Consider the following 25268-nt stretch of genomic DNA (forward strand, 5'->3'; position numbering starts at 1 on the left):
CTCAATTTCCTGTCCTGCGCAGTGGCGTGGCAACAACCATGGCGGTGGCTGACAAATCTACAAAAGAGCGGTTATTATTGGTACTGGACGATTTAGAGGTGTTATCCAGGTACGAAATTATTATTTTCTCACCCTTTAATAATTGTTATCTTAACAGCCATTCAAATGATCTAGTTTGTCGCTAATTCAAAAATGCCTTTGCCTACGTTTCTTGTTCTGAGTGTATTGTTAGCGACCTGAGTAGAACCAAAGATTTTTATAACTAAACCAAGAGAGCACAGCATGTCGTTTCCAATGGGAACAAATGAGCCATAGTGGGCATAATAGGTAAGGAAGGGTCAAGAGCCAGCACGAGTTAGTGAGATCCTATTGGCGCGTTCTAGCGTCATCTGCATATTTCCGTTAGGGAACGCCTACTGTGAATTACTCGTGTACAATAACTCTTAAACAACTAGATTAAAAAAACAACCAAACAAACAAAAACTTTTGCAAAGGGTAAAGTCTACAAACCTTGGTCCACTCTGTTTATAACAKATTCTAGTTTTGAGAACAGAGAACTGTATTGAGATCAAATGATTAATCGACTTCGGCCAAAATCTATCTCGTCCATCTTCTCCCACTGCCCGCCATTGGGCTTCCTCTCACTACCATATTTGGAGGTGAGGGGAAACGCCAAGCAGATGCTTCAAATTTATACATCCAGTGAAATATCTGTCTCAATATTCTATCTGTGGTTGTACACTCAGAACAGGGTCCGGTTTCCCAAAATAATTTTAAGACTAAGTTCATTTTAGAACCATAGTAACATTTTAAGGCTAAATTCAGTTTAGGATTCTAAGATTAATTTAGCCTTAAGATGCTTGTGGGAAACCGGTCCCAGAAACGTAGGCATTTATAAATGGGTTGGAYTTATTGAATTGACAACCTGGTCTCAGAGTATGTTGGATTATTCTGTAAGTAAATTCGAAACACTCTATATTGTATATGTTACGTTTCTTATGTTATGTATTAATATGTGGATGTCCATCACCCATTTATGATATGTTACAAAATACAATTCGTATTATTTTATGAATTTGCAAAATGTACATAACAAATTTGCAAAATGTACAATATTTTACGAATTTGAGAAATGTACAATATGTTCGGAATTTGCAAAACATATATGTTACAAATTCTAGCTAGGTGGCTAATGCTAGCTGGGTTATGGGAAGGGTTAGTAAACATGCTAAGTAGTTAAAGTAGTATGAAGTTGAAAAGGTGCTAAAAGGCTAAAGTTGCCCGTGATGAGATTCAAACTCTCATTTCGGTTGCTAGACATTTGCGTATTATGCCCGACAATCCCCCACCTTTCATTTTTACCTTAAGTAACCATCTGTCTTATGTAACCATATATCTGAGATACGTACAGAATAATAAGAAATGCTCTGAGACCAGGTCCGAATGGATGGTCAGGAGGACTATATTAACTCATCTTTGCAAACGCAATGTTCAAGTAACTGATTGGCAGTAATATATTATCTGGTCATTTTCTCTGTCAAGTATTGTCTTTCAAACTGAGAAGTTCTCTTTTCTCTCCATTATCATGCATAGAAACTAAACCCAATATTACTCATATTTCAGGGAATTGATAGAGATGCTTGCACTGTCAAGGAGCCAAAAACTCCCTCAAGGAGGCGAGGACACTCAGGTAACAGGCTAACCCAATAATGGACTAAAGGAGCTTAACGTTACTCCGTAGGACCTTAGATATTCTGTTTAAAGGCAAATTGGCTTTGGAAACCAAAACAGCCAAATAATCTAAACGTGAATCAATTTTGGTACGGTTCTAGAAACATAAATCCCTTTACTTTCATATCACGTAAGAACTATTTCACAAATGCAAAATACACACTTACTGTACACTGTTTTAACAGTATTTTTCAGTAACAACACGTGTCTTCCAGTTTACACACGTTTGTAGACGCAGATGTCTAATTAGCACAGATTGTTCACTCTGTCTTCTGTCTGTTTTCTGTAAAAAAGCACTAACACCGAGGGGGTTTGATTAATCTGGCCCAGGGTACACTGGGCAATGCCCGGTCACTTCAAGGGCTAGTAACAGGCATCTGATTTAGCATTGAACTGCATAACGTGTTAAATATATAGACAGGTTGGTTGTTTAGCAACAAAACCGACACGTGTGCAACTACGGGGCATAACAGACAAATTTGGCTTAGATTGACAACATGTAAACTAGATTTAGTCTCCAATGTTTATTGAAAACATAAATACATTTACACAATGGGTACTTGTTGTCTCTCAAACACACTACATGTGTCAAAAAGTATGTGGACTAGAGGTCGACCGATTAATCGGAATGGCCGATTACAAGTTTTCATAACAATCGGTAATTTTGGACGTCGATTTTGCCGATTAAAAAAAATATATATATATATATTTTTTTTTACACCTTTATTTAACTAGGCAAGTCAGTTAAGAACACATTCTTATTTTCAATTACGGCCTAGGAACGGTGGGTTAACTGCCTTGTTCAGGGGCAGAACCACAGATGTTTACCTTGTCAGCTCAAGGATTCAATCTTGCAACCTTACGGTTAACTAGTCCAACGCTCTAACCACCTGCCTCACGAGGAGCCCGCCTGTTACGCGAATGCAGTAAGCAGCCAAGGTAAATTGCTAGCTAGCATTAAACTTATCTTATAAAAAACAATCAATCAATCATAATCACTAGTTATAACTACACATGGTTGATGATATTACTAGTTTATCTAGCGTGTCCTGCGTTGGCATTAATAATCGATGCCGTGCGCATTCGCGAAAAAGGACTGTCGTTGCTCCAACGTGTACCTAACCATAAACATCAATGCCCTTCTTAAAATCAATACACATTAGTATATATTTTTAAACCTGCATATTTAGCTAAAGGAAATCCTGGTTAGCAGGCAATATTAACCAGGTGAAATTGTGTCACTTCTCTTGCGTTTATTGCACGCAGAGTCAGGGTATATGCAACAGTCTGGGCCGCCTGGCTCATTGCGAACTAATTTGCCCGAATTTTACGTAATATGACATAACATTGAAGGTTGTGCAATGTAACAGGAATATTTAGACTCATGGATGCCACCCGTTAGATAAAATACGGAACGGTTCCGTATTCACTGAAAGAATCAACGTTTTGTTTTCAAAATTATAGTTTACGGATTTGACCATATTAATGACCTAAGGATCGTATTTCTGTATGTTATTATGTTATAATTAAGTCTATGATTTGATAGAGCAGTCTGACTGAGCGATGGTAGGCACCAGCAGGCTCGTAAGCATTCATTCAAACAGCACTTTCGTGCGTTTTGTCAGCAGCTCTTCGCAATGCTTCATTGCGCTGTTTATGACTTCAAGCCTATCAACTCCCGAGATTAGGCTGGTGTAACCGATGTGAAATGGCTAGCTAGTTAGCGGGTGCGCGCTAGTAGCGTTTCAAACGTCACTCGCTCTGAGACTTGGAGTAGTTGTTCCCCTTGCTCTGCATGGGTAACGCTGCTTCGAGGGTGGCTGTTGTCGATGTTTCCTGGTTCGAGCCCAGGTAGCGGCGAGGAGAGGGATGGAAGCTATACTGTTACACTGACAATACTAAAGTGCCTATAAGAACATCCAATAGTCAAAGGTATATGAAATACAAATCGTACAGAGAGAAATAGTCCTATAATTCCTTAAATAACTACAACCTAAAACTTCTTACCTGGGAATATTGAAGACTCATGTTAAAAGGAACCACCAGCTTTCATATTTCTCATGTTCTGAGCGAGGAACTTAAACGGTTAGCTTTCTTACATGCACATATTGCACTTTTACTTTCTTCTCCAACACTTTGTTTTTGCATTATTTAAACCAAATTGAACATGTTTCATTATTATTTGAGGCTAAATTGATTTTATTGATGTATTATATAAAGTTAAAATAAAGTGTTCATTCAGTATTTTTGTAATTGTCATTATTACAAATAAATGAAAAAAATCGTCTGATTAATCGGTATCGGCTTTTTTGGTCCTCCAATAATCGGTATCGGCGTAGAAAAATCATAATCGGTCGACCTCTAATGTGGACACCCCTTCAAATTAGTGGATTCGGCTATTTCAGCCACACCCATTGCTGACAGGTGTATACAATCGAGCACACAGCCATGCTATCTCCATAGACAAACATTGGAAGTAGAATGGCCTTACTGAAGAGCTCAGTGACTTTCAATGTGGCACCGTCATAGGATGCCACCTTTCCAACAAGTCAGTCTGTCAAATGTCTGCCCTGGTCAACTGTAAGTGCTTTTATTATGAAGTGGAAACGTCTATGAGCAACAACGGCTCAGCCTCGATGTGGTAGGCCACACAAGCTCACAGAATGGGACCGCTGAGTGCTTTAGCGTGTAAAATCGTCTGTCCTCGGTTGCAACACTCACTAGCAAGTTCCAAACTGCCTCTGGACGCAACGTCACCACAAGAACTGTTTGTCGGGAGCTTCATGAAATGAGTTTCCATGGCTGATCAGCCACACACAGGCCTAAGATGCTCAATGCCAAGCATCTGCTAGATTGGTGTAAAGCTCGCCGCTATTGGACTCTTGAGCAGTGGAAACGCTTTCTCTGGAGTGATGAATCACGCTTCACCATCTGGCAGTCCGRCGAATGAATCTGGGTTTGGCGGCTGCCAGGAGAACGCTACCTGCCCKAATGCATAGTGCCAACTGTACATTCTGGAGGAGGAATAATGGTCTGGGGCTGTTTTTCATGGTTCGGGCTAGGCCCCTTAGTTCCAGTGAAGGGAAATCTTAACGCTACAGCATACAATGACATTCTAGACTATTATGTGCTTCCAACTTTGTGGCAACAGTTTGGGGAAGGCCCATTCCTGTTTAAGCATGACAATGCCCCCGTGCACAAGCGAGGTCCATACAGAAATGGTCTGTTGAGATCGGTGTGGAAGAACTTGACTGGCCTGCACAGAGCCCTGACCTCAACCCCATTGAACGCCTTTGGGATRAATTGGAACGCCGACTGCGAGCCAGGCCTAATCGTCCAACAGGGTCAGACCTCACTAATGCTCTTTTGGCTGAATGGAAGCAAATCCCCACAGCAATGTTCCAACATTTAATGGAAAGCCTTCCCAGAAGAGTTGAGGCTGTTATAGCAGCRAAGGGGGGGACCAACTCCATGTTAATGATTTTGTAATGGGATGTTCGATGGAATGTGTCCACGTACTTTTAGCCATGTAGTGTACATTTGGGAGGGGGGGCGCCCCCTTGTCAAATTGAACAGTAATCTGCACCGCTCTGTCATATCTGTTCCATAAAACAAATGTTTATTTTCTAATTAGTTTTYATTGGGAATGCAGATTAAAGCATTTTTTATCAAAAACAATCACTTTTGCATGTGAAAACACAATCTTACTTTGTACTACACGTGCTTAATTACGTCACTTTTGTTTTAAGCCGACATTGCCCTGGGCTTTGAACGGAGCACCTGGCTCATGGAGGCAGGAGGCAGCCCAGTTCCAAATCGAATGCAGTCAACTTTCAGCCGGTGCGAACCCCCTAACATTTTTGGAGTGAAAAAATGTATTCCTCGCTGATATGAAACACATTATGCTTTCAAAACCGTATCGCAAGCGATGCATGTTAATGTTCAGACCGAGCGTTGGGGGTCTTAAACTCCCCCAATCAGATGCCGTCATGACTCTTATGTGTAATGTAATGGAACTGAGAGTCAGGATCAAGGGCTAGTAACAGGCATCTGATTCAACATAAAACTGTACAATGCGTTCGCTATATAGACAGGTTGGTTGTTTAGAAAAAAAGACAAGGTTGGCTAAGATTGTTGACAACATGTAAACTATTTCATCTCCAATGTTTATTGAAAACAAAGACATTTGCACAATAAGCACTTGTCTCTGAAATACATTGTTACAGTTGTGGGTTAGCTAATGAATTGTAGCCATATTAACATAGATGTGACATCAGTCAAAACAAGACATGGTATCAAGAACAGGATGAAACTAGCTGAAACAAGCCACTTATGATTCCCCACATAGCTAGCAACAATGACAAGAAGTAGCCATCTGGCCATCCAGAATCACAACAGCACACAGACTTCTGCCCCATTGAAGCGTGCGCATCGTTTTCGTGATGTCAACTAACTCGTCTATACCTTTTTTTTTAAATGTAGCAATGTCTACAATATTCACAGAATTAAATGTACACTATACCACTAAAATGTAGTTCTTATTTACATGTATTGTGAAATAGGTTTTTGAGTCTGCCTTTTCTCCATACAACTCTGACTCAATAGTAGTCTATACATTGCAATGTGCATGCAATAGATGTCAGAAGTCTAAATGGATGTGTTTTGCTGTGGGCAGATCCTGGAGCTGCTGGTACAGAGAGACAAAGAGTTCCAGGAGCTGATGAGGGTGGCCCATGAGCAGGGCAAGGTGCACCAGGAGATGCAGGTCCTGGAGAAGGAGGTGGAGAAGAGAGACTGCGACATCCAGCAGCTCCAGAAACAGCTGAAGGAGGCTGAACATATACTGGTGAGTACAGCAGGGCTGAGGACAAATGAGAAATCCTAAATAGACTATAAAATGGGTCACATTTTATTAACATGCAATTGGAACAAAACAGCACTTTGTTTCTGACTTTGATTCAACCTAACCTTTTTACCCAAACCTCTCTTCTAGGCGACTGCTGTATACCAAGCAAAGGAGAAACTGAAATCTATTGATAAGGCCAAAAAAGGTGAGCCTGATTTTCACAGCATTCATCTGAATAGCCGGAGAACTTTATGATAAATACTACCAAAGMTAATACATGAAACTAAAAGTACTGTTGTCTTTCAGGGAGCATCTCCTCAGAAGAGATCATCAAATATGCCCACAGGATCAGTGCCAGCAATGCAGTCTGTGCCCCTCTCAACTGGGTACCAGGTATGTCCTGTTTCTGCCTATTTGAGCTTCTGTTATGCGGTCTTCGATGCCCTCTATTTTTCAACCCCCACCCCCCGYCAGATCCTCCTTCCCTTGCATGTTCCTTCTCTCCAGACTGGAAATTCTTCTCAGTACTGATGGGGAATATTTGAACCTCAGTCTCTGTCATAGCCGTCACTTGCATTCACAATACTGCTGTAATTACTCTTCAATCAACTTCATGGCATATTCCTTATAAAAGGTGATCCGCGTAGACCTTACCCCACTGACCTGGAGATGCGCAGTGGATTGTTGGGTCACATGAGCAACCTGCCAACCAATGGTGTGAATGGACACCTCCCTGGAGATGCACTGGCAGCTGGGAGATTGCCAGGTATGCTTTCGGTTTGTGTGGTTCCTCCTTTCGACAAATGGAATCAACTGTTTTTGTCTTCTCCTAGGATCTGTGTGTTTTGATATGTTTCTGTGAAATATACTGTAATACTAACCCTATCATTGTTTAATTACTCTTTCTTCCCTCCCTTCATCAGATGTGCTCACCCCCCAGTACCCCTGGCAATCATCAGATGTCTCAGTGGGCATGCTCCCCCCTCACCATGGCAATGACTTTGGGCTGGAGCCCCCCGGCCACAACAAGGAGAACGAGGACGACGTGGAGGCCATGTCTACAGACTCATCTAGCAGCAGCAGCGACTCGGACTAAGTGTGTGTGTCTGTCTCTGTCTGCCCATCTGTGTGTGTATATCTGACTCTGATTTGGGAATTGGACACACCCAGTACCTCGTAGAGCCAGCTATCCAGCTATCCATCACACCCATAACATTTACGATAAGCATCAGTTGATACAGGGTTAGCTATCCGATATAGCAAACAACTACATAGAATCCAGAGAATATTGAGAGATACTCATCTCACGGTCTTGTTTTTCTCTGACCCTCTCTATTACCGGCTTGTTGATGAGACATTTGCACAACACTATCTGTGATCCCCAATGTAATATCACCAGCTCTCAAGTCCACTGTATCAGTTCAGGGGTGTATTCATTAGTCAGATTCGGTAATGGAAAACGGTTTGCAATGAAAACAAATGTTTCTATTGACATTTTGCAAAATGTTTTGCAACAGACAAAATGTTGTGCAATGGAATCCGACTAAGGAATACACCCCAGGGAAATGTCTGGTACTACGTGACTGATAACAGACATATTCCTTTCGTTGTCTATCAGGTTCCCCTTTATTTGTTTCTTTGCTGTTTTTTTAGGCTGGCAATTGGGGAATAGTGTTGAAAAGTACATGTACCTTTGTGTAGGAAAGAATATAACAGTATTTCATAAAAATAAAAATGTTGTTGCTGATTCGAACCCAAGTGCTCCTTATCATCTCTGCTATTGCTGAAAACATGTCACCAGGAGTGAATTTTGGAATTGTTGGTGCACTTACCCGAGTTAACTTTTTTGTTTTTTTTCAAAAGTAAAAACTGCTTATTTCAGGCAAGATTCATCAAGCACACCTTATATTCTTTATATTGAAAAACTGCATATTAATTGACTGACTTGTTGCTCCATGTGTAAATAAGGCTGTATATATTGTAGTTTTTTTCAGGCTTGTAAATAAATACAACTTTTGAGTAAATACTTTGTGTGGTGCTGATATCCTTGATACCATTTGACAGGACATTGTATAGTTGTAAGTATGCGCAATGTGGAGTTGACTTGACCATATGTATTTATTTATAGCCWTGTCTTCAAATTGTAAAGACCATGGGATGTGCACCAACCCTGTGTAAGGGGCACTTGGTTTACTACGCATGCGCCCARTTTATCGTTTGCTTCAGGGAAGGAAACATGGCGGCGTCCCTGATTTGTGGCCGATTTTCGGCTAGCCTGAGAAATTCTGGGGCCAGATCGACACTTACYACTGCATCCAAGGTAAGTGTGCGTTGGAAAAAAAGGGAACGAAATCCGGCTGCCTGTAGCTGTGATTACTTTTTTGCTGCCCCATCTTCGACGTCCAAAATTCCCCAAAAAAGAGACAGGGTCATATTTGACATTAGCACATCGCCATTGAGGCTGCTAGGAAACTGGCTATGTTAGCTACCTAGACATTGCTCATGTTTATCTCACTATATAGCTAGTTACTTTCACTTGTTMGCGATGGCAAAATGAATGTATTCATAAACAACTAAATGTATTAAAAGACGAGCCATTTTGGGGGTTCAGGGATTTGCGTTTGCTAACAAGAGATTTTCCGCTCACAGTTCTAAACACAGTGACCTCCAACACCAAAGCGCCGACGTCAGAACGGGATGAATGGAGGCTATGCGACATCGAGGCTGTCGGCATCTGAGATTTARCTAAATAGATTAGCTACAATAGCCAGCTAGCTAACTGTCCGATTTATAAGAGTTAGTGGGCCTTTATACATTCGAAAAACGTTTTTGGTGTCGATTCAATTGACGCCCAAATGACATGTTTGATGTATTCCTCGTTCATATCCGCAAACTTCCACTATTGACACACACGTTACTYCACATTTGTGTTGTGTGTATCTGTGTGTGCCCTCTTTTGTATGGATGTAACAATTCTCATTCAGTGTCCTTGCACAGACGATGTACTCCCCCTGACATGAGTAGGTACTGTAATTTCACTGCTTCACTAGTGTTAATGTACCCTCCTCCCTACATCACTTTCTCTCTCCTCTATCCCCTTCTCACTCTACTCCCTCTCTCAAGGTGCTGGGTGGTTCCTCTGGCCTGCTTGGGCCTCAGCAACAGTCCCCCCACCTGCAGCAGCAGCAGAGGAACCTCTCCCTGCATGAGTACATGAGCATCGGTCTGCTCAAAGAGGCTGGCGTCTGTGTGCCCGAGGGCAAGGTGGCCAGCTCACCCGATGAGGCCTACTCTGTTGCCAAGGAGATTGGTAATCTATAGCCTAATAGGATGTGGGCAAATAAATTGCAGTAGAGTAAATTGAGGATAAACACTTTGAATTGACAGTAGGCCTATATTATGTCAGACCAGGTAGTAGTGAGTCTGTATGCATTAACTAACCAATCTTCTTTGATGTTTGACTGAGTCAGGTATGGTCAGAGAGTGGGATGTATACTGTAATCTAGGGATGCCCCAGTATCATYGTAGTGCTATACTGAGAGCTCCGATAGAATGACTGGAAGTTCATAATACCTCATAAGAGTTCAAAAGACAGTAGGGCCAGGACGATACCAGGATCGCAATACTCGTGGAAACAAAACACAAAGTGGATTTGACTTCTTTAGGAAAACAGCCCTAATGTTGTCTGTCATCCACGGTCAGATTTATTTTCAAAAACTGTAGYACACAATATTTTACGTGCTGCAGGTTTTTAAAGGACCAAAGAGTTTGGTCTGCTTCGTGTTTTCATTTTTTCCATGTAAAAAAATATTGCTATACTGRTATCGTCACAGCTCTATAAGACAGTGCAGTTTAGGGCTGTCCCCAACTTATACTTTTTTTTTGTATATTTTTTAGCTTACGAGCTATGACTGCTAACGATATCTAGGGATGGTTCACTGAGTGCTCATATCCAAAATATACACATTTCACCTSACATGACCATTACGCACATTACACATGGTGGGTGTGGAAAAAATGTACTTCAATTCACTTTTGCGCATAGTCAATCACGGTSRWKSAAAAAGTACCCAATTGTCATACTTCATTTAAAGTAAAGATAATAATAGAAAATGACTCAAGCAAAAGTGAAAGTCACCCAGTAAAATACTACTTGAGTAAAAGTYYAAGTATTTGGTTTTAAATATACTTAAGTATCAAAAGTAAATGTAATGACAAAAATGTACTTAAGTATCAAAAGTTAAAGTATTAAACATTTCTAATTACAAATATTAAGCACACAAGTAGGCACAATTCATTTATTTATTTATTTATTTTATTTACGGATAGCCAGGGGTACACTCCAACACTCAGACGTGTGTTTCGTGAGTCCGCCAGATCAGAGGCAGTAGGGATGACCAGGGATGTTCTCTTGATAAGTGTGTGAATTAGACAATTTTCTGTCCAGCTAAGCATTCAAAATGTAACGAGTACTTTTGGGTGYCAGGGAAAATGTAGAGTAAAAAGCACAATATTGTCTTTAGGAATGTAGTGAAGTAAAAGTTGTACAAAATATTAATAGTAAAGTACAGATGCCCCAAAAACTACTAAAGTAGCACTTTAARGTATTTTACACCACTGCTTAATCATAATCAGAGGTACACTACATGACCAAAAGTATGTGGACAACTGCTCATTGAACATCTCATTCCAAAATCATGGGCATTAATATGGAGTTGGTCCTCCCTTTGCTGCTATAATAGCCTTCGCTATTCTGGGAAGGCTTTCCACTAGATATTTGAACATTGCTGCGGGGACTTGCTTCCATTAAGCCACAACAGCATTAGTGAGGTCGGGCAATGATGTTGGGCGATTAGGCCTGGCTCACAGTCTGCGTTCCAATTCATGCCAAAGGTGTTCAATGGGRTTGAGGTCAGGGCTCTGTGCAGGCCAGTCAAGTTCTTCCACACCGATCTCGCTTTGTGGACGGGAGAATTGTCATGCTGAAACARGAAAGGGCCTTCCCCAAACTGTTGCCACAAAGTTGGAAGCACAGAATCGTATAGAATGTCATTGTATGCTGTAGCGTTAGGATTTCCCGTGACTGGAACTAAGGGGCCTAGCCCAAACCATGAAAAACAGCCCCAGACCATTGTTCCTTCTCCACCCAACATTACAGTTGGTACTATGCATTGGTGCAGTAAGCGTTCTCCTGGCATCCGCCAAACCCAGATTCGTCTGTTCGACTTGTTGTGAAAAAATTCTTACACAGAGACACTCAGTCAGTCTTAAATGAATCATTGTTTGTCAGCGTGCTGGAGAAGTTCCAACCAACTCAATGCACCATAGTACACATGTCAACCAGGAGCTCTGCCTGGGCAGACTCAGCAGTTGTCTTATGTAGAACTATACACAGACAAGTTATTTTTGCATGATTTAGCATAATTCATTAATCATTACCGTTTTGTTTCATTCATGTGACCGACCAATACTGTTTCATAATATGTGACAGACCAACACCTCACAAGGCTTCTCCTCTCTAAGCTGAGACCTTGAAACTGATAACTTTCGTTTGTTCTCAAAACAACGTCTCGGCGTACTGCCAAATTGCAGCTATTGATAAGTGAGGATTTGTACAGTCAGCCACTTGCATGAACACAGAGATTGGTTTACATAAATAGGACACACAAATTAGTTACAAGAAAAGCACCAACATTCAAATTCCCATTACAGACTGCCAGATGGTGAAGCACCAGAGAACACGTTTCCACTGCTCAAGAGTCCAATGGAAGTGAGCTTTACACCACTCCAGCCGACACTTGGCATTGCGCGTGGTGATCTTAGACTTGTGTGCGGCTGCTCGGCCATGGAAACCAATTTCATGAAGCTCCCGACGAACAGTTCTTGTGCTGACGTTGCTTCCAGAGACAGTTTGGAACTCGGTAGTGAGTGTTGCAACCGAGGACAGACGATYTTTACGCGCTATTCGCTTTCCACTGCTYCATTGGACTCTGGAGCAGTGGAAACACGTTCTCTGGAGTGATGAAGTCTGAAGGACAAATCTGGGTTGGGCATATGACAGGAGAACGCTACCTGCCCSAATGCATAGTGTCAACTGTAAAGTTTGGTGGATGAGGAATCTGGGGTTGAGGTCCATATGGAAAGGGTTTGTCGATCGGTGTGGACRAACTTGACTGGCCTGCACAGAGCCCTGACCTCAAYCCCATCGAACACCTTTGGGATRAATTGGAACGCYGACTGTGAGCCAGGCCCAATCGCCCAACATCAGTATCTGACCACACTAATGCTGTTGTGGCTGAATGGAAGCAAGTCCCCACAGCAATGTTCCAATACACAAGGTCAACTTACTAAACTAGTCTACAATGTGTATTACCATGAACTTCAAATAGGCCTACCGGTAGACATTTACGTGTTAAAATAAATATGTGGGTGAACTCCGATTGCTGGTCGCAGTGAAAAAGGCCATGCKCCCATTACTTTCAAGTGCATTTTTTTTTTAAGGTGGGTAAATGCCATTTACCTTACACTAGGCCTACACCACTGCCGGTAGCCTATCCTCTCAGCCAAGGCAATTTTAAACACATGAACACACGYAGAATAGGTATCCTACATACATGAGTTGAATCAAAGCACATTTTACACCCTAAAGTTGTCCATAATTCATGAGTTAATGCTTGTTCACAGATTGTGTGACATAAAATACTACTTTTCTTTCCTTACATTAATGACATTTATGAGTGTTTGTCATTATTAAGCATTTTCATGAAAATTACAATTAAATTACAACATTGAACTTCAACCCTGTACRAATTATGGGTCTTGAAGATCTCTGAAAATGCACTGTAAATGAAACTATGCCTACGTAAAATGTAATRTTTCGCTGTGAAAACCGTTCTCATGGGCACATAAATCCCAAATAATGTAGGCCTATGTCATTGCAAAATTGAATGCTTCTAACCCAAAGAGTTAACTATAGGCCTACTTTCATTAATGTAAACTTGTTGGATTAATTGGATGTGCAATGGTGTCTAGCTCTAGACTAATTGTCTAGTGACATCATCAATCATCATCAGCTGATCCAGGAAAGAAAACAAGTATTGATAGAAAATAATGATGCTAAWTAAATGCTACTACTTCTGGCCACGGATGTCACGGAGAATGCGTAGACCTGAAAAACAAAGCAATGAGCGCTCTAAACAGCTGACTGACAAAAGCAAATAATGATAAATCAACGGATAAATCGAATGCATTGGAATAAAGGCTATTTTTATCAAATTTGAAAGTATGCCTTCAAAGGAAAATCTATGCAKGAAGGAGCTGAGGCCGAAATTCAACGTTTTTAAATTTATTTGACAAGGCAAGTCAGTTAAGAACAAATTCTTATTTTCATTGACGGCCTAGGAACAGTGGGTTAACTGCCTTGTGCAGGGGCAGAATGACAGATTTKTACCTTKTCAGCTCGGGGATTCGATCTTGCAACCTTTCGGTTACTAGTCCAACGCTCTAACCACCAGGCTACCTGCCRCCCCCATTACTGGATGGACAGTGCCGCCACAGAAATAAATGGTTTAAACCATGACAGAGAGCTGGGGGTGTTCGTTTCATTGGGAGATTTTCCTATTTCCCACTGTAAAACATATTTCCCACTGCATTTTAAACAAATAGGAGAATGGTTAGATTAGCATTATCTCAGGGGAGCTGAGCCCCCCCCCCCTTTTCACCCCCGTAGTTCGCACCATGATGTACAGTTGAAGTCGGAAGTTTATGTACACTTAGTTTGGAGTCATTAAAACTCGTTTTTCAACCACTCCACACATTTCTTGTTAACAAACTATAGCCGGTTAGGACATCTACTTTGTTTACAGACAGATTATTTCACTTATAATTCACTGTATCAGAATTMCAGTGGGTCAGAAGTTAACATACACTAAGTTGACTGTGCCTTAAAACAGCTTGGTAAATTCCAGAAAATATCATGGCTTTAAAAGCTTCTGATAGGCTAATTGACATMATTTGAGTCAATTGGAGGTGTACCTGTGGATGTATTTCAAGGCCTACCTTCAAACTCAGTGCTTCTTTGCTTGACATCATGGGAAAATCAAAAGAAATCAGCCAAGACCTCATAAAAAAATTGTACCCCTCCACAAGTCTGTTTCATCCTTGGGAGCAATTTCCAAACATCTGAAGGTACCACGTTCATCTATACAAACCATGTACTCAAGTATAATCACCATGGGACCACGCAGCCGTCATACTGCTCAGGAAGGAGATACGTTCTGTCTCCTAGATGTGAACGTACTTTGGTGCGAAAAGTGCAAATCAAACCCAGAATGCGTATGACCATAAACTTTTCTAATGAGTAGGACTAAACGATTCACTAAGTACTCATTGCTAACACAGTTTGTTTGGTGGTGGATACAGATGAACTTGACAGCAACAGTCTAGTCATTTAGGGGCTTATGAGTGCATACTTCTGCTAAAATGGTTGTTAGACAGTTTGACAATGTTTTGTGTAGTTTGTTACACACATTATCTCTGTGTATAAGTGGAATGTCCGGCATATCTGTAACAGTTACTGTCGCTCTCTCTCTCTCTGTGTCTCAGGCACCAAGGATCTGGTGGTGAAGGCCCAGGTGTTGGCTGGAGGCCGAGGCAAAGGCACATTCGAGGGAGGGCTGAAGGGAGGCGTGAAAATTGTTTACTCGTGAGTGTCAGAGACATCTCCTTTCAAACTGCACCCATTTTCTACTCTGTCTGACCATGGCAATGTCAATTCTTCTTCACCTTTCTTACAGGCCAGAGGAGGCCCGGGACATCTCCTCTCAGATGATTGGCCGTAAGCTGTACACCAAGCAGACAGGCGAGCAGGGCCGTATCTGTAACCAGGTTTTCATCTGTGAGCGCAGGTACCCCCGTAGGGAGTACTACTTTGCCATCACCATGGAGAGATCCTTCCAGGNTGCGTATGACCATAAACTTTTCTAATGAGTAGGACTAAACGATTCACTAAGTACTCATTGCTAACACAGTTTGTTTGGTGGTGGATACAGATGAACTTGACAGCAACAGTCTAGTCATTTAGGGGCTTATGAGTGCATACTTCTGCTAAAATGGTTGTTAGACAGTTTGACAATGTTTTGTGTAGTTTGTTACACACATTATCTCTGTGTATAAGTGGAATGTCCGGCATATCTGTAACAGTTACTGTCGCTCTCTCTCTCTCTGTGTCTCAGGCACCAAGGATCTGGTGGTGAAGGCCCAGGTGTTGGCTGGAGGCCGAGGCAAAGGCACATTCGAGGGAGGGCTGAAGGGAGGCGTGAAAATTGTTTACTCGTGAGTGTCAGAGACATCTCCTTTCAAACTGCACCCATTTTCTACTCTGTCTGACCATGGCAATGTCAATTCTTCTTCACCTTTCTTACAGGCCAGAGGAGGCCCGGGACATCTCCTCTCAGATGATTGGCCGTAAGCTGTACACCAAGCAGACAGGCGAGCAGGGCCGTATCTGTAACCAGGTGTTCATCTGTGAGCGCAGGTACCCCCGTAGGGAGTACTACTTTGCCATCACCATGGAGAGATCCTTCCAGGTGAGGCCATTCTCCGCCCCTCCACGCCTCTCAGGTGACAACAGGTGACACCGTCAGATTTGACAGATTGGTCARTTGTGTGAATCTTGATTTAAGAATGTTGTTGGTGATGTTACCACTAGATGGTGTAGTGGTAAAGGACATGGGTATGGACATGTTGGAAATGCTTGTGCTCCATGGGACTTGGTTGTCCTGCTGTATGCAGTTGGTCTTTTCACTCAAAAGGTTAGAGATACCAGTTGTCATTCCAAATCAAACTTTATTTGTCACATGCGCCGACTACAACAAGTGTAGACCTTACTGTGAAATGCTTACTTACAAACCCTTAACCATCAGTGCAGTTCAAGAAGAGTTAAGAAAATATTTACCAAATAAACTAAAGTAAAAAATAATAAAAAGTAACACATTAAAATAACAATAATGAGGCTATATACAGGGGTACTGGTACCGAGTCAATGTGCGGGGATACAGGTTAGTTGAGGTCATTTGTACATTGAGAACTTGATGACCGATGGATCAATTCAATCTTTTGTTAAATTTGTCATATTGCTGTGAGAATTATGTTCTATTAATTTGCTCCGTTTCAGTTTGATTGCCACTTGCCACTCAATGACGGTGTAAAATTACTGGTACTAATAATCTATCGGACCCTCCCTCTGAACAGGGCCCCGTGTTGATTGGCAGCTCTCAGGGGGGTGTGAACATTGAGGATGTGGCGGCGGAGAATCCCGACGCCATTGTGAAGGAGCCAATCGACATCATGGATGGAATCAAGATGGAACAGGCTGTTTCGGTACAGTTGGGATCGGGTTGTAAAAATACCTAGTCAGACAAGACAAAGCGCGTGTCAAACTCTTGATTTGTAGCTATTTTGGAGCACGTTTAAACAAATGACTTGTKGCAACATTTACTGTATATTAATATTTGGTCTGTCTCGAGTTTCTATCTCAAGAGAATGGCCCCAGAAGCCTCAAAAGGCCTCAGAATCATGTTAGTTATCCCCTCACGCAATGTCTTTCAAAGTCAGGGTTGACTTTGATACAGTCTGTGATGCTCATTCAACATGCCATCTCACTTACTACATGTCACATGTGCCTGCAGTGTTTCCATGAACTGACACCTCCTGTCTCTCACATTCACTCTACCTCTTATTKTATTTTGTTCCTCCTCTCCCTCACGTCCTCTCACCTTCAATTGAATTCAAAGTGTTTTACAAGCTGGGAATACATTACTTAGTGTTGCCAAAGTATATATTTTTTCGGTCTCTCACATTTTCTCTCTCCGCTTTCTCTTTCTCCAGATTGCCACGAAGATGGGCTTCCCTGCTGCTCTGATCGACGACGCAGCGGCTAACATAATCAAGCTGTACAACGTCTTCATGAAGTACGATGCCTCCATGCTGGAGATCAACCCCATGGTGGAGGACGCCTCTGGCCAGGGTACACACACATACTTGCTTTTCGTTCCCAGTGATGTTGTTTGTCACGCAAGTGTTAAGTGCTGGGTGAGAGCGTTGCCAGTCAGTGTTAAAATCTTGGTTGGAGGCTTCTCCCGTCGATCTATTACTCACTGTCAATCATGCTCGCTAATGCACTCCCAGTGAACAATCACAGTGGGAATTGCAGTACTTTTAAGTGATGGGCCAATTAGGCAGCTAAACCCAATAGTACTGAAGGAATGAGAGGGTGTTATTGCACAACCAACTGTCATCACCATAGCCATATATGACAGAGTATGGTGGCTGATGAGGGTCAAGTAAGAGGCACTATTTTAGCTTTGAAATGTGAAAAGCTTTCAAGTGCTTATATGTACTTCTAAGGACTTTGTAGTTATGGACTGAATTTACCAACCCTACAAGAAGAGTTGATTGACAGCAGGAATTGCCAATGATGGCCCTTTGACGCTACTACGTCAGTAAACCATACTTTTGGTGATATAGTGTATGTGTACACCACTTCAAATKAGTGGTTTTGGCTATTTCAGGGACACCCGTTGCTGACAGGTGTATAAAATCAAGCACACAGATATGCCATAGACAAACATTTGCAGTAGAATGGCCCGTACTGAAGAGCTCAGTGACTTTCAATATGGCACCATCATAGGATGCCACCTTTCCAACAAGTCAGTTTGTAAAGTTTCTGCCCTGCTAGAGCTGCCCCGGTCAACTGTAAGTGCTATTATTGTGAAGTGGAAACATCTAGGAGCAACAACGGCTCTGCCGCAAAGTGGTAGGCCACACAAACTCGCAGAACGGGACACTCACTACCGAGTTCCAAACTGCCTCTGGAAGCAATGTCAGCACAATAACTTTTCGTCAGGAGCTTCATGAAATAGGTTTCCATGGCCGAGCAGCCGCACACAAACCTAAGATCACCATGCGCAATAACAAGCGTTGGCTGGAATGGTGTAAAGCTCGCTGCCATTGGACTCTGGAGCCGTGGAAACGCGTTCTCTGGAGTGATGAATCACGCTTCACCAACTGGCAGTCCAACAGATTAATCTGGGTTTGGCGCATGACAGGAGAAYGCTACCTGCCCCAATGCATAGTGTCAACTGTAMAGTTTGGTGGAGGAGGAATAATGGTCTGGGGCTGGATCGGGCTAGGCCCCTTAGTTCCAGTGAAGGGAGTTCTTAATGCTACAGCAATCAATGCCATTCTAGACGATTCTGTGCTTCCAACTTTGTTGCAACAGTTTGGGGAAGGCACTTTCCTGTTTCAGCATGACAATGCACCCGTGCACTTAGTGACGTCCATATAGAAATGGTTTATTAAGATCGGTGTGGAAGAACTTGACTGGCCTGCACAAAGCCCTGACCTCAACCCCATTGAACGCCTTTGGGATGAATTGGAACGCCGACTGCGAGCCAGGCCTAATCATCAGTGCCCGACTTTACTAATGGTCTTGTGGCTGAATTAAAACAAGTCTCTGTAGCAATGTTCCAACATCTATTGGAAAGCCTTCCCAGAAGAGGGGAAGCTGTTATAGCAGAAAAAGGGGGACCAACTCCATATTATTGCCCATGAWTTTGGAATGAGATGTTCGACGAGCATGTACTRTATGGCCATGTAGTGGTCTGTCTATCTTATCTATACCTCAACCCACTGAACCCAGATTCATCCTTGACATGTACAGTACAGCCAACAAATGTTACACAGTAAAGCTATGTCACCTTGGACCAGGCATAACAAAAAGTTCCCTCAAAGTATAAACGGATATCTGCCTCTGGCTGTGTCGTAATGAAGTTACAGGGTCATTGGTTTTGTCGTCCAATGATGGTCAGCCATTTTTGGCTCAGCCTCTTTCTCTTGTGTTCCTCTGACAGTGATGTGCATGGACGCCAAGATCAACTTTGACTCCAACGCGGCGTATCGCCAGAAGAAGGTGTTTGACATGCAGGACTGGACCCAGGAGGATGCCAGGGACCGACAGGCAGCCAAGGCTGACCTCAACTACATCGGACTGGACGGATCCATCGGCTGTCTGGGTGAGTGCCACAACACACCCACCACTGGTTCACTGCACCACACACCTAGCTTTGGTTCACTGTAGTAACAGTAGTGATAGAAATATTTTGTTATTTGTGTATTCATTCTATACACTGTGTGCGTGTGCAGTAAACGGGGCTGGTCTTGCCATGGCCACCATGGACATCATCAAGCTGCATGGTGGCACGCCCGCCAACTTCCTGGATGTGGGGGGCGGAGCTACAGCCCACCAGGTGATGGAGGCCTTCAAACTTATCACCTCCGACAGGAAGGTAAGGACTGAGAGTGGGGGACACTTGTCACTGTAACTAGCATTTCTCATCTCTGGTGGTCATTGAAGACCCATTAAGCTGCAGTAGGTATTCACTGTGGCACAAGCAGGCACAGACATGTCACGTATTCCACAGGCCTTCACCCTGACTTCTAACCCCTGACCCCAACTGGAATGAGATGGCTGGGTATCAGGATCATGAGCAGCCTGCAACTTATACTAATGATGTTTTGATGGGGGTAGTGGTAGGGATTAATTACGAATTCCTGATGTTTGGACCTTCAGGAAGGTCATGGTTATACAGTTGAAGTCGGAAGTTTACATACACTTAGGTTGGAGTCGTTTTTCAACCACTCCACAAATTTCTTGTTAACAAACTATACTTTTGTCAAGTCGGTTAGGACATCTACTTTGTGCATGACACAAGTAATTTTTACAACAATTGTTTACAGACAGATTATTTCACTTATAATTCACTGTATCACAATTCCAGTGGGTCAGAAGTTTAAATACACTAAGTTGACTGTGCCTTTTAAACAGCTTGGAAAATTCCAGAAAATTATGTCATGGCTTTAGAAGCTTCTGATTGGCTAATTGACATCATTTGAGTCAATTGGAGGTGTACCTGTGGATGTATTTCAATGACAACCTTCAAACTCAGTGCCTCTTTGCTTGACATCATGGGAAAATCCAAAGAAATCAGCCAAGACCTCAGGTGGACCTCCTCAAGTCTGGTTCAGCCTTGGGAGCAATTTCCAAACGCCTGAAAGTACCACGTTCATCTGTACAAACAATAGCACGCAAGTATAAACACCATGGGACCACGCAGCCGTCATACTACTCAGGAAGGAGACGCGTTCTGTGCGAAAAGTGCAAATCAATCCCAGAACAACAGCAAAGGACCTTGTGAAGATGCTGGAGGAAACAGGTACAAAAGTATCTATATACACAGTAAAACGAATCCTATATCGACATAACCTGAAAGGCCGCTCAGCGAGGAAGAAGCCACTGCTCCAAAACCGCCATAAAAAAGCCAGACTACGGTTTGCAACTGCACATGGAGACAAAGATCGTACTTTTTGGAGAAATGTCCTCTGGTCTGATGAAACAAAAATAGAACTGTTTGGCCATAATGACCATCGTTATGTTTGGAGGAAAAAGGGGGAGGATTGCAAGCCAAAGAACACCATCCCAACCGTGAAGCACGGGGGTGGCAGCATCATGTTGTGGGGGTGCTTTGCTGCAGGAGGGACTGGTGCACAAAATAGATGGCATCATGAGGGAGGAAAATTATGTGGATATATTGAAGCAACATCTCAAGACGTCAGTCAGAAAGTTAAAGCTTGGTCDCAAATGGGTCTTCCAAATGGGAAATGACCCCAAGCATACTTCTAAAGTTGTGGCAAAATGGCTTAAGGACAACAAAGTCAAGGAATTGGAGTGGCCATCACAAAGCCCTGWCCTCAATCCTAAAGACAATTTGTGGGCAGAACTGAAAAAGTGTGTGTGAGCAAGGAGGCCTACAAATCTGACTCAGTTACACCAGTTCTGTCAGGAGGAATGGGCCAAAATTCACCCAACTTATTGTGGGGAGCTTGTGGAAGGCTACCCAAACATTTTACCCAAGTTAAACAATTTTAAAGGCAATGCTACCAAATACGAATTGAGTGTACGTAAACGTCTGACCCACTGGGAATGTGATGAAATAAATAAAAGCTGAAATAAATCATTGTCTCTACTATTATTCTTACATTTCACATTCTTATAATAGTGGTAATCCTAACTGATGTAAAACAGGGAATTCTTACTMKGATTAAATGTCAGGAATTGTGAAAAACGGAGTTTAAATGTATTTGGCTAAGGTGTATGTAAACTTCCGACTTCAAATGTATAAGGAAACTTTTCAGTAGACCCATCCCCTAGTAGGTGTGTCTTGACAGACATGTCTGGAGATACCTGTAGGAGGGCCCATTCTGGGGGTGAGGTTTAATACTGGTGGAAGCTATGGGGTGACATTTATCTGGGAGATTTTAAATGGGGGATGACTTAAGGGAACACCTATGGGCGTACACATGCTAGTTTACGTAGCCTGAGGTGTGAGGTTTGTTAGATGGTTAAAAGCTCTCTGGTAGTAGATTTGTGGGTAATGTTGATGCTTATGATTCTGTTGATGCTATATGATTTTTAGGTTTTGGTTGTTAATGGTCCTTTATGGATTTGTGATCATGCTTTGTGATTGGTTGGTTTTGTCTTGTTTCTACGGTCAATATCTTCAGTCATGTTTTCATGGTCAACATCTCTGCTTGCGGTCCTCAGGTGCAGGCCATCCTGGTGAACATCTTCGGTGGCATCATGAGGTGTGACATCATTGCTCAGGGCATCATCATGGCTGTTACAGACTTGGACCTGAAGATCCCCATTGTGGTACGGTTACAAGGTGAGACTGACCTCCCTCATGGAGTCATCGGCTACTGCACTGACATTTTGTCACGGGTCACCCAGTGACACACACACACACACACACACAGTGGGCCGGGAGAGAAGGAAGGGGTGACACCAGGGCAACATTGGAGCGTGGCCTTTTAAAGGTCAAAGAGCAAGCTGCCTGTCAGGATTTGGCTCTTCTACTACTTCCACACACAACCTGTGCTGTGGGACCCTGTAGCTCCCAGCTTTATTCCAGATGTACTCAAATAGATTGTGTGTATTTATACAGAACTCGGTCACTCAGTTAAACTAAATGTAATTGGACTAAAATGATTGCCTTCACAAACAAATCATAGACTTCTATTTTACTGTATGTCGTCTTGAGCTATTTTTTCCAGTCATGCAGCCCAGGGATCATCAACTAGAATTTTTTTCATTTTTCTTGAATGGATGATTTACAAATAATTTGTAGACTGTTAATGGACCGCAAGAGGCCTTAACAGATGTAATGTTTAACCTTCCTTACATTTTTATACAATCACATCTCCTTTATTATGCGAGGGAATACTTAGGAACAGATTTCCTAATTGAAAATCACTTGTAGCCGATTTCCTGTTTTTAGTCTTTTATATGATTTATTATGWTGAAATAGAACCAGTTGGGGAACCGTATGTAATGTTCAATGCCTTGCATGTATTGAGGCTCTTTCTACTTTCTGCAAAATGTCCTTATCAATGATGATCACCTACTCTAATATGAAATGTAATCTAAACCACATTTATAACAAACGCTATCAGCGACTTACATGAGCAATTAGAGTTAAGTGCCTTGCTCAAGACCACATTGACAGATTTTCTTTACCTAGTCGGCTCAGGGATTCAAACCAGCGACCAATGCTTTCAACTGCTAGGATACCTGCCACAATATAATAGGACTGAAATKATGAAATTGCAGATTAAAAGCTATATAAAAGAGAACCAAAGAGCTTTGGAAAAGATAGAGGCTGAAGAGAGACTGCTGCTCTGCTGTGTTTCAGGATCTAGAGTGGACGATGCCAAAGCTTTGATCGCTGCTAGCCCACTGAAGCTCCTGGCATGTGACGATCTGGACGAGGCCGCTAGAATGGTGAGACACACACCTCTCTCCCTTTCTCTACCCCCTTCGGCCCCTMTAAGCACCTTGGGTGTTGTGTGTTTGGTACAGTAGGTCTATGTGAATGTGGAAACTAAGGAATGTCAAGCTTTGTTTGTGAGGGTCCAGAGTAATGGGGTGTGTTTGAGACAAGGGGCATCAACAGGGTAGTGTGTGTGTCCATTGGAACTGTCAGGGTATAGTGACAGTTTAAATGCAGCTCATCGCCATCCTGCCTGGCTGAAGTGACACAGCCTGAGTTTTATAGCTTTGATTTCTGGCGGAGCTAACAGCAGTGGCATTGAATCAGAGCAGAGGCCCCCTTCCTCTTATCTCTCCCCTCACTCTCCCTCAACCTCTAGTCTGGCTTAGGGCTCTCACTGACTCCCACCATCTCTCTCCCTTGTTTTTGGACTGATCTACTCCAGAGATGAGCATCAGTTAGCCAGCACAGTGGCAGCTTGGCATGACCACCTCATGGAAATTACAGCCCCTCGCAATCAAAACCTTTGTTAGTTTTTTTGTTTGTTTTTTTGTTTGTTTTGAAATGAGACAACTCGTATTGTTCCCTGCTACTGTTTAGCTCTGTGCTTGTGTTAAACTATCCTCTTTCTCACTCTCAGGTTGTAAAGCTTTCTGAGATTGTGTCGTTGGCTCAGGAGGCTCATGTGGACATCTCCTTCCAGCTGCCACTCTAAGCCACTCCCCCTGAACCTCGACACCCCACCCCCAGCCTCTCGAACAGCAAGAAGAGCCTCTCACTACTGAGCGAATACTCCAATACAACACGGCCCACCAACTTCTCTGTTAGCTCTGATTMTCTCTCTGTGGCAAGGCTCCAATATACACATGTGCATACACACCACTAATGTGGGAATTTTTGCTCTCCTAATCTTGACTTTCCTCCCTCTGTTTTGTTATGTATGCCATGGCTAGTGTGTATTGTCTGTTCAAATGCAACACATTAACATGCTTTTCAGATCAGACACGGGGGCGTTCCTTCAGATTATTCCATTATTACTCGCTCTGTTTTCACTTTCTTTCCGTAAGGAGAGACAATGATTCCTAGTTACCTCCTCTTCCCCCACCTCTCTCCTTCAGCTCCCAGAATGCCTAGCTCTAGTCATAATGCACAACCCCCCCAACCTTGCTCTTTTCTTTGAGAGGGTGATAGACCTATCTATTTACCGGTACATTTTGGGAGAACTTGTGCTGTCTGTAAAGGTACAGCTAATTCCCCTTAGGCTTCATTCTCCTGGATCACTGGGCTAGAGAGAGAGTTATGTCGCTGTCAGTCATAGTCCTCTCACCCTTTAAATCTCTTCCATCTGCCCCTACAGGAGAGGCATTTACTGAGTGCTTCTGAGAATGGGAGATGAGATGGGGAAGTTGGCCACTATGCAGAATTTAGCTCATCAGAAGCTAGGGGATAACACTTGGGCTTGTACATTGCTGTTAGGAGGACCTCTTATGTCACTCATTTAATTTCCATGCAATTTTGAATGCATAGCTGGATAAAAGCTTTCTAGTACTCTCGTTTTGAACTAGTAAGAGTTCTATTCTTTGTGTGTGTTATCGAAACTACTGCCTATCTGGTTGTCAGCATGTTTGTGTATTTGTCTCTTCCTTCTCCTCACTCTCCCCTATAAGAGCCTGCTACAGTGTATGTGTAGTCTGCCACTGTCATGGGGAAAAACCTTTTTCACTTCATGACAACACAAATGGGTGTGTGCAGTGTCCTCTCAACTAAACTGTTAAAAGATTGTAATTAAGTCCTCTCCATATCTC

The 25268-nt window shown here is 42.6% G+C and overlaps 2 protein-coding genes across 2 annotated transcripts; both read left to right on the plus strand.

Annotated features, from left to right (window-relative positions):
- Positions 1–2: 2 nt before the first annotated feature.
- Positions 3–7773, plus strand: med4 (mediator complex subunit 4). The gene is made up of 7 exons (XM_024007652.2): positions 3–109; positions 1624–1690; positions 6407–6577; positions 6725–6782; positions 6884–6970; positions 7212–7343; positions 7501–7773. Exons 1-7 carry the CDS (start codon positions 39–41, stop codon positions 7671–7673), a joined length of 759 nt encoding a protein of 252 aa, XP_023863420.1. The 5' UTR covers positions 3–38; the 3' UTR covers positions 7674–7773.
- Positions 7774–8774: 1001 nt separating this feature from the next.
- Positions 8775–24466, plus strand: LOC111977889 (succinate-CoA ligase ADP-forming subunit beta). The gene is made up of 11 exons (XM_024007666.2): positions 8775–8897; positions 9701–9887; positions 15182–15281; positions 16002–16164; positions 16829–16957; positions 17465–17603; positions 19489–19650; positions 19781–19923; positions 22239–22359; positions 23386–23474; positions 24104–24466. Exons 1-11 carry the CDS (start codon positions 8814–8816, stop codon positions 24176–24178), a joined length of 1392 nt encoding a protein of 463 aa, XP_023863434.1. The 5' UTR covers positions 8775–8813; the 3' UTR covers positions 24179–24466.
- Positions 24467–25268: the final 802 nt, after the last annotated feature.

This window comes from Salvelinus sp. IW2-2015, linkage group LG2 (genome assembly GCF_002910315.2).
Source record: "Salvelinus sp. IW2-2015 linkage group LG2, ASM291031v2, whole genome shotgun sequence".
In the NCBI taxonomy this organism is placed as follows: Eukaryota; Metazoa; Chordata; class Actinopteri; order Salmoniformes; family Salmonidae; genus Salvelinus; species Salvelinus sp. IW2-2015.

Bases quoted from the DNA above. Each gene is read 5' to 3' on its own strand.
- med4 (XM_024007652.2), top strand. From the start codon at position 39: ATGGCGGTGGCTGACAAATCTACAAAAGAGCGGTTATTATTGGTACTG. The intron at 110-1,623 runs GTACGAAATTAT...CTCATATTTCAG, and splicing joins GATTTAGAGGTGTTATCCAG to GGAATTGATAGAGATGCTTG. The intron at 6,971-7,211 runs GTATGTCCTGTT...TCCTTATAAAAG, and splicing joins CCCTCTCAACTGGGTACCAG to GTGATCCGCGTAGACCTTAC.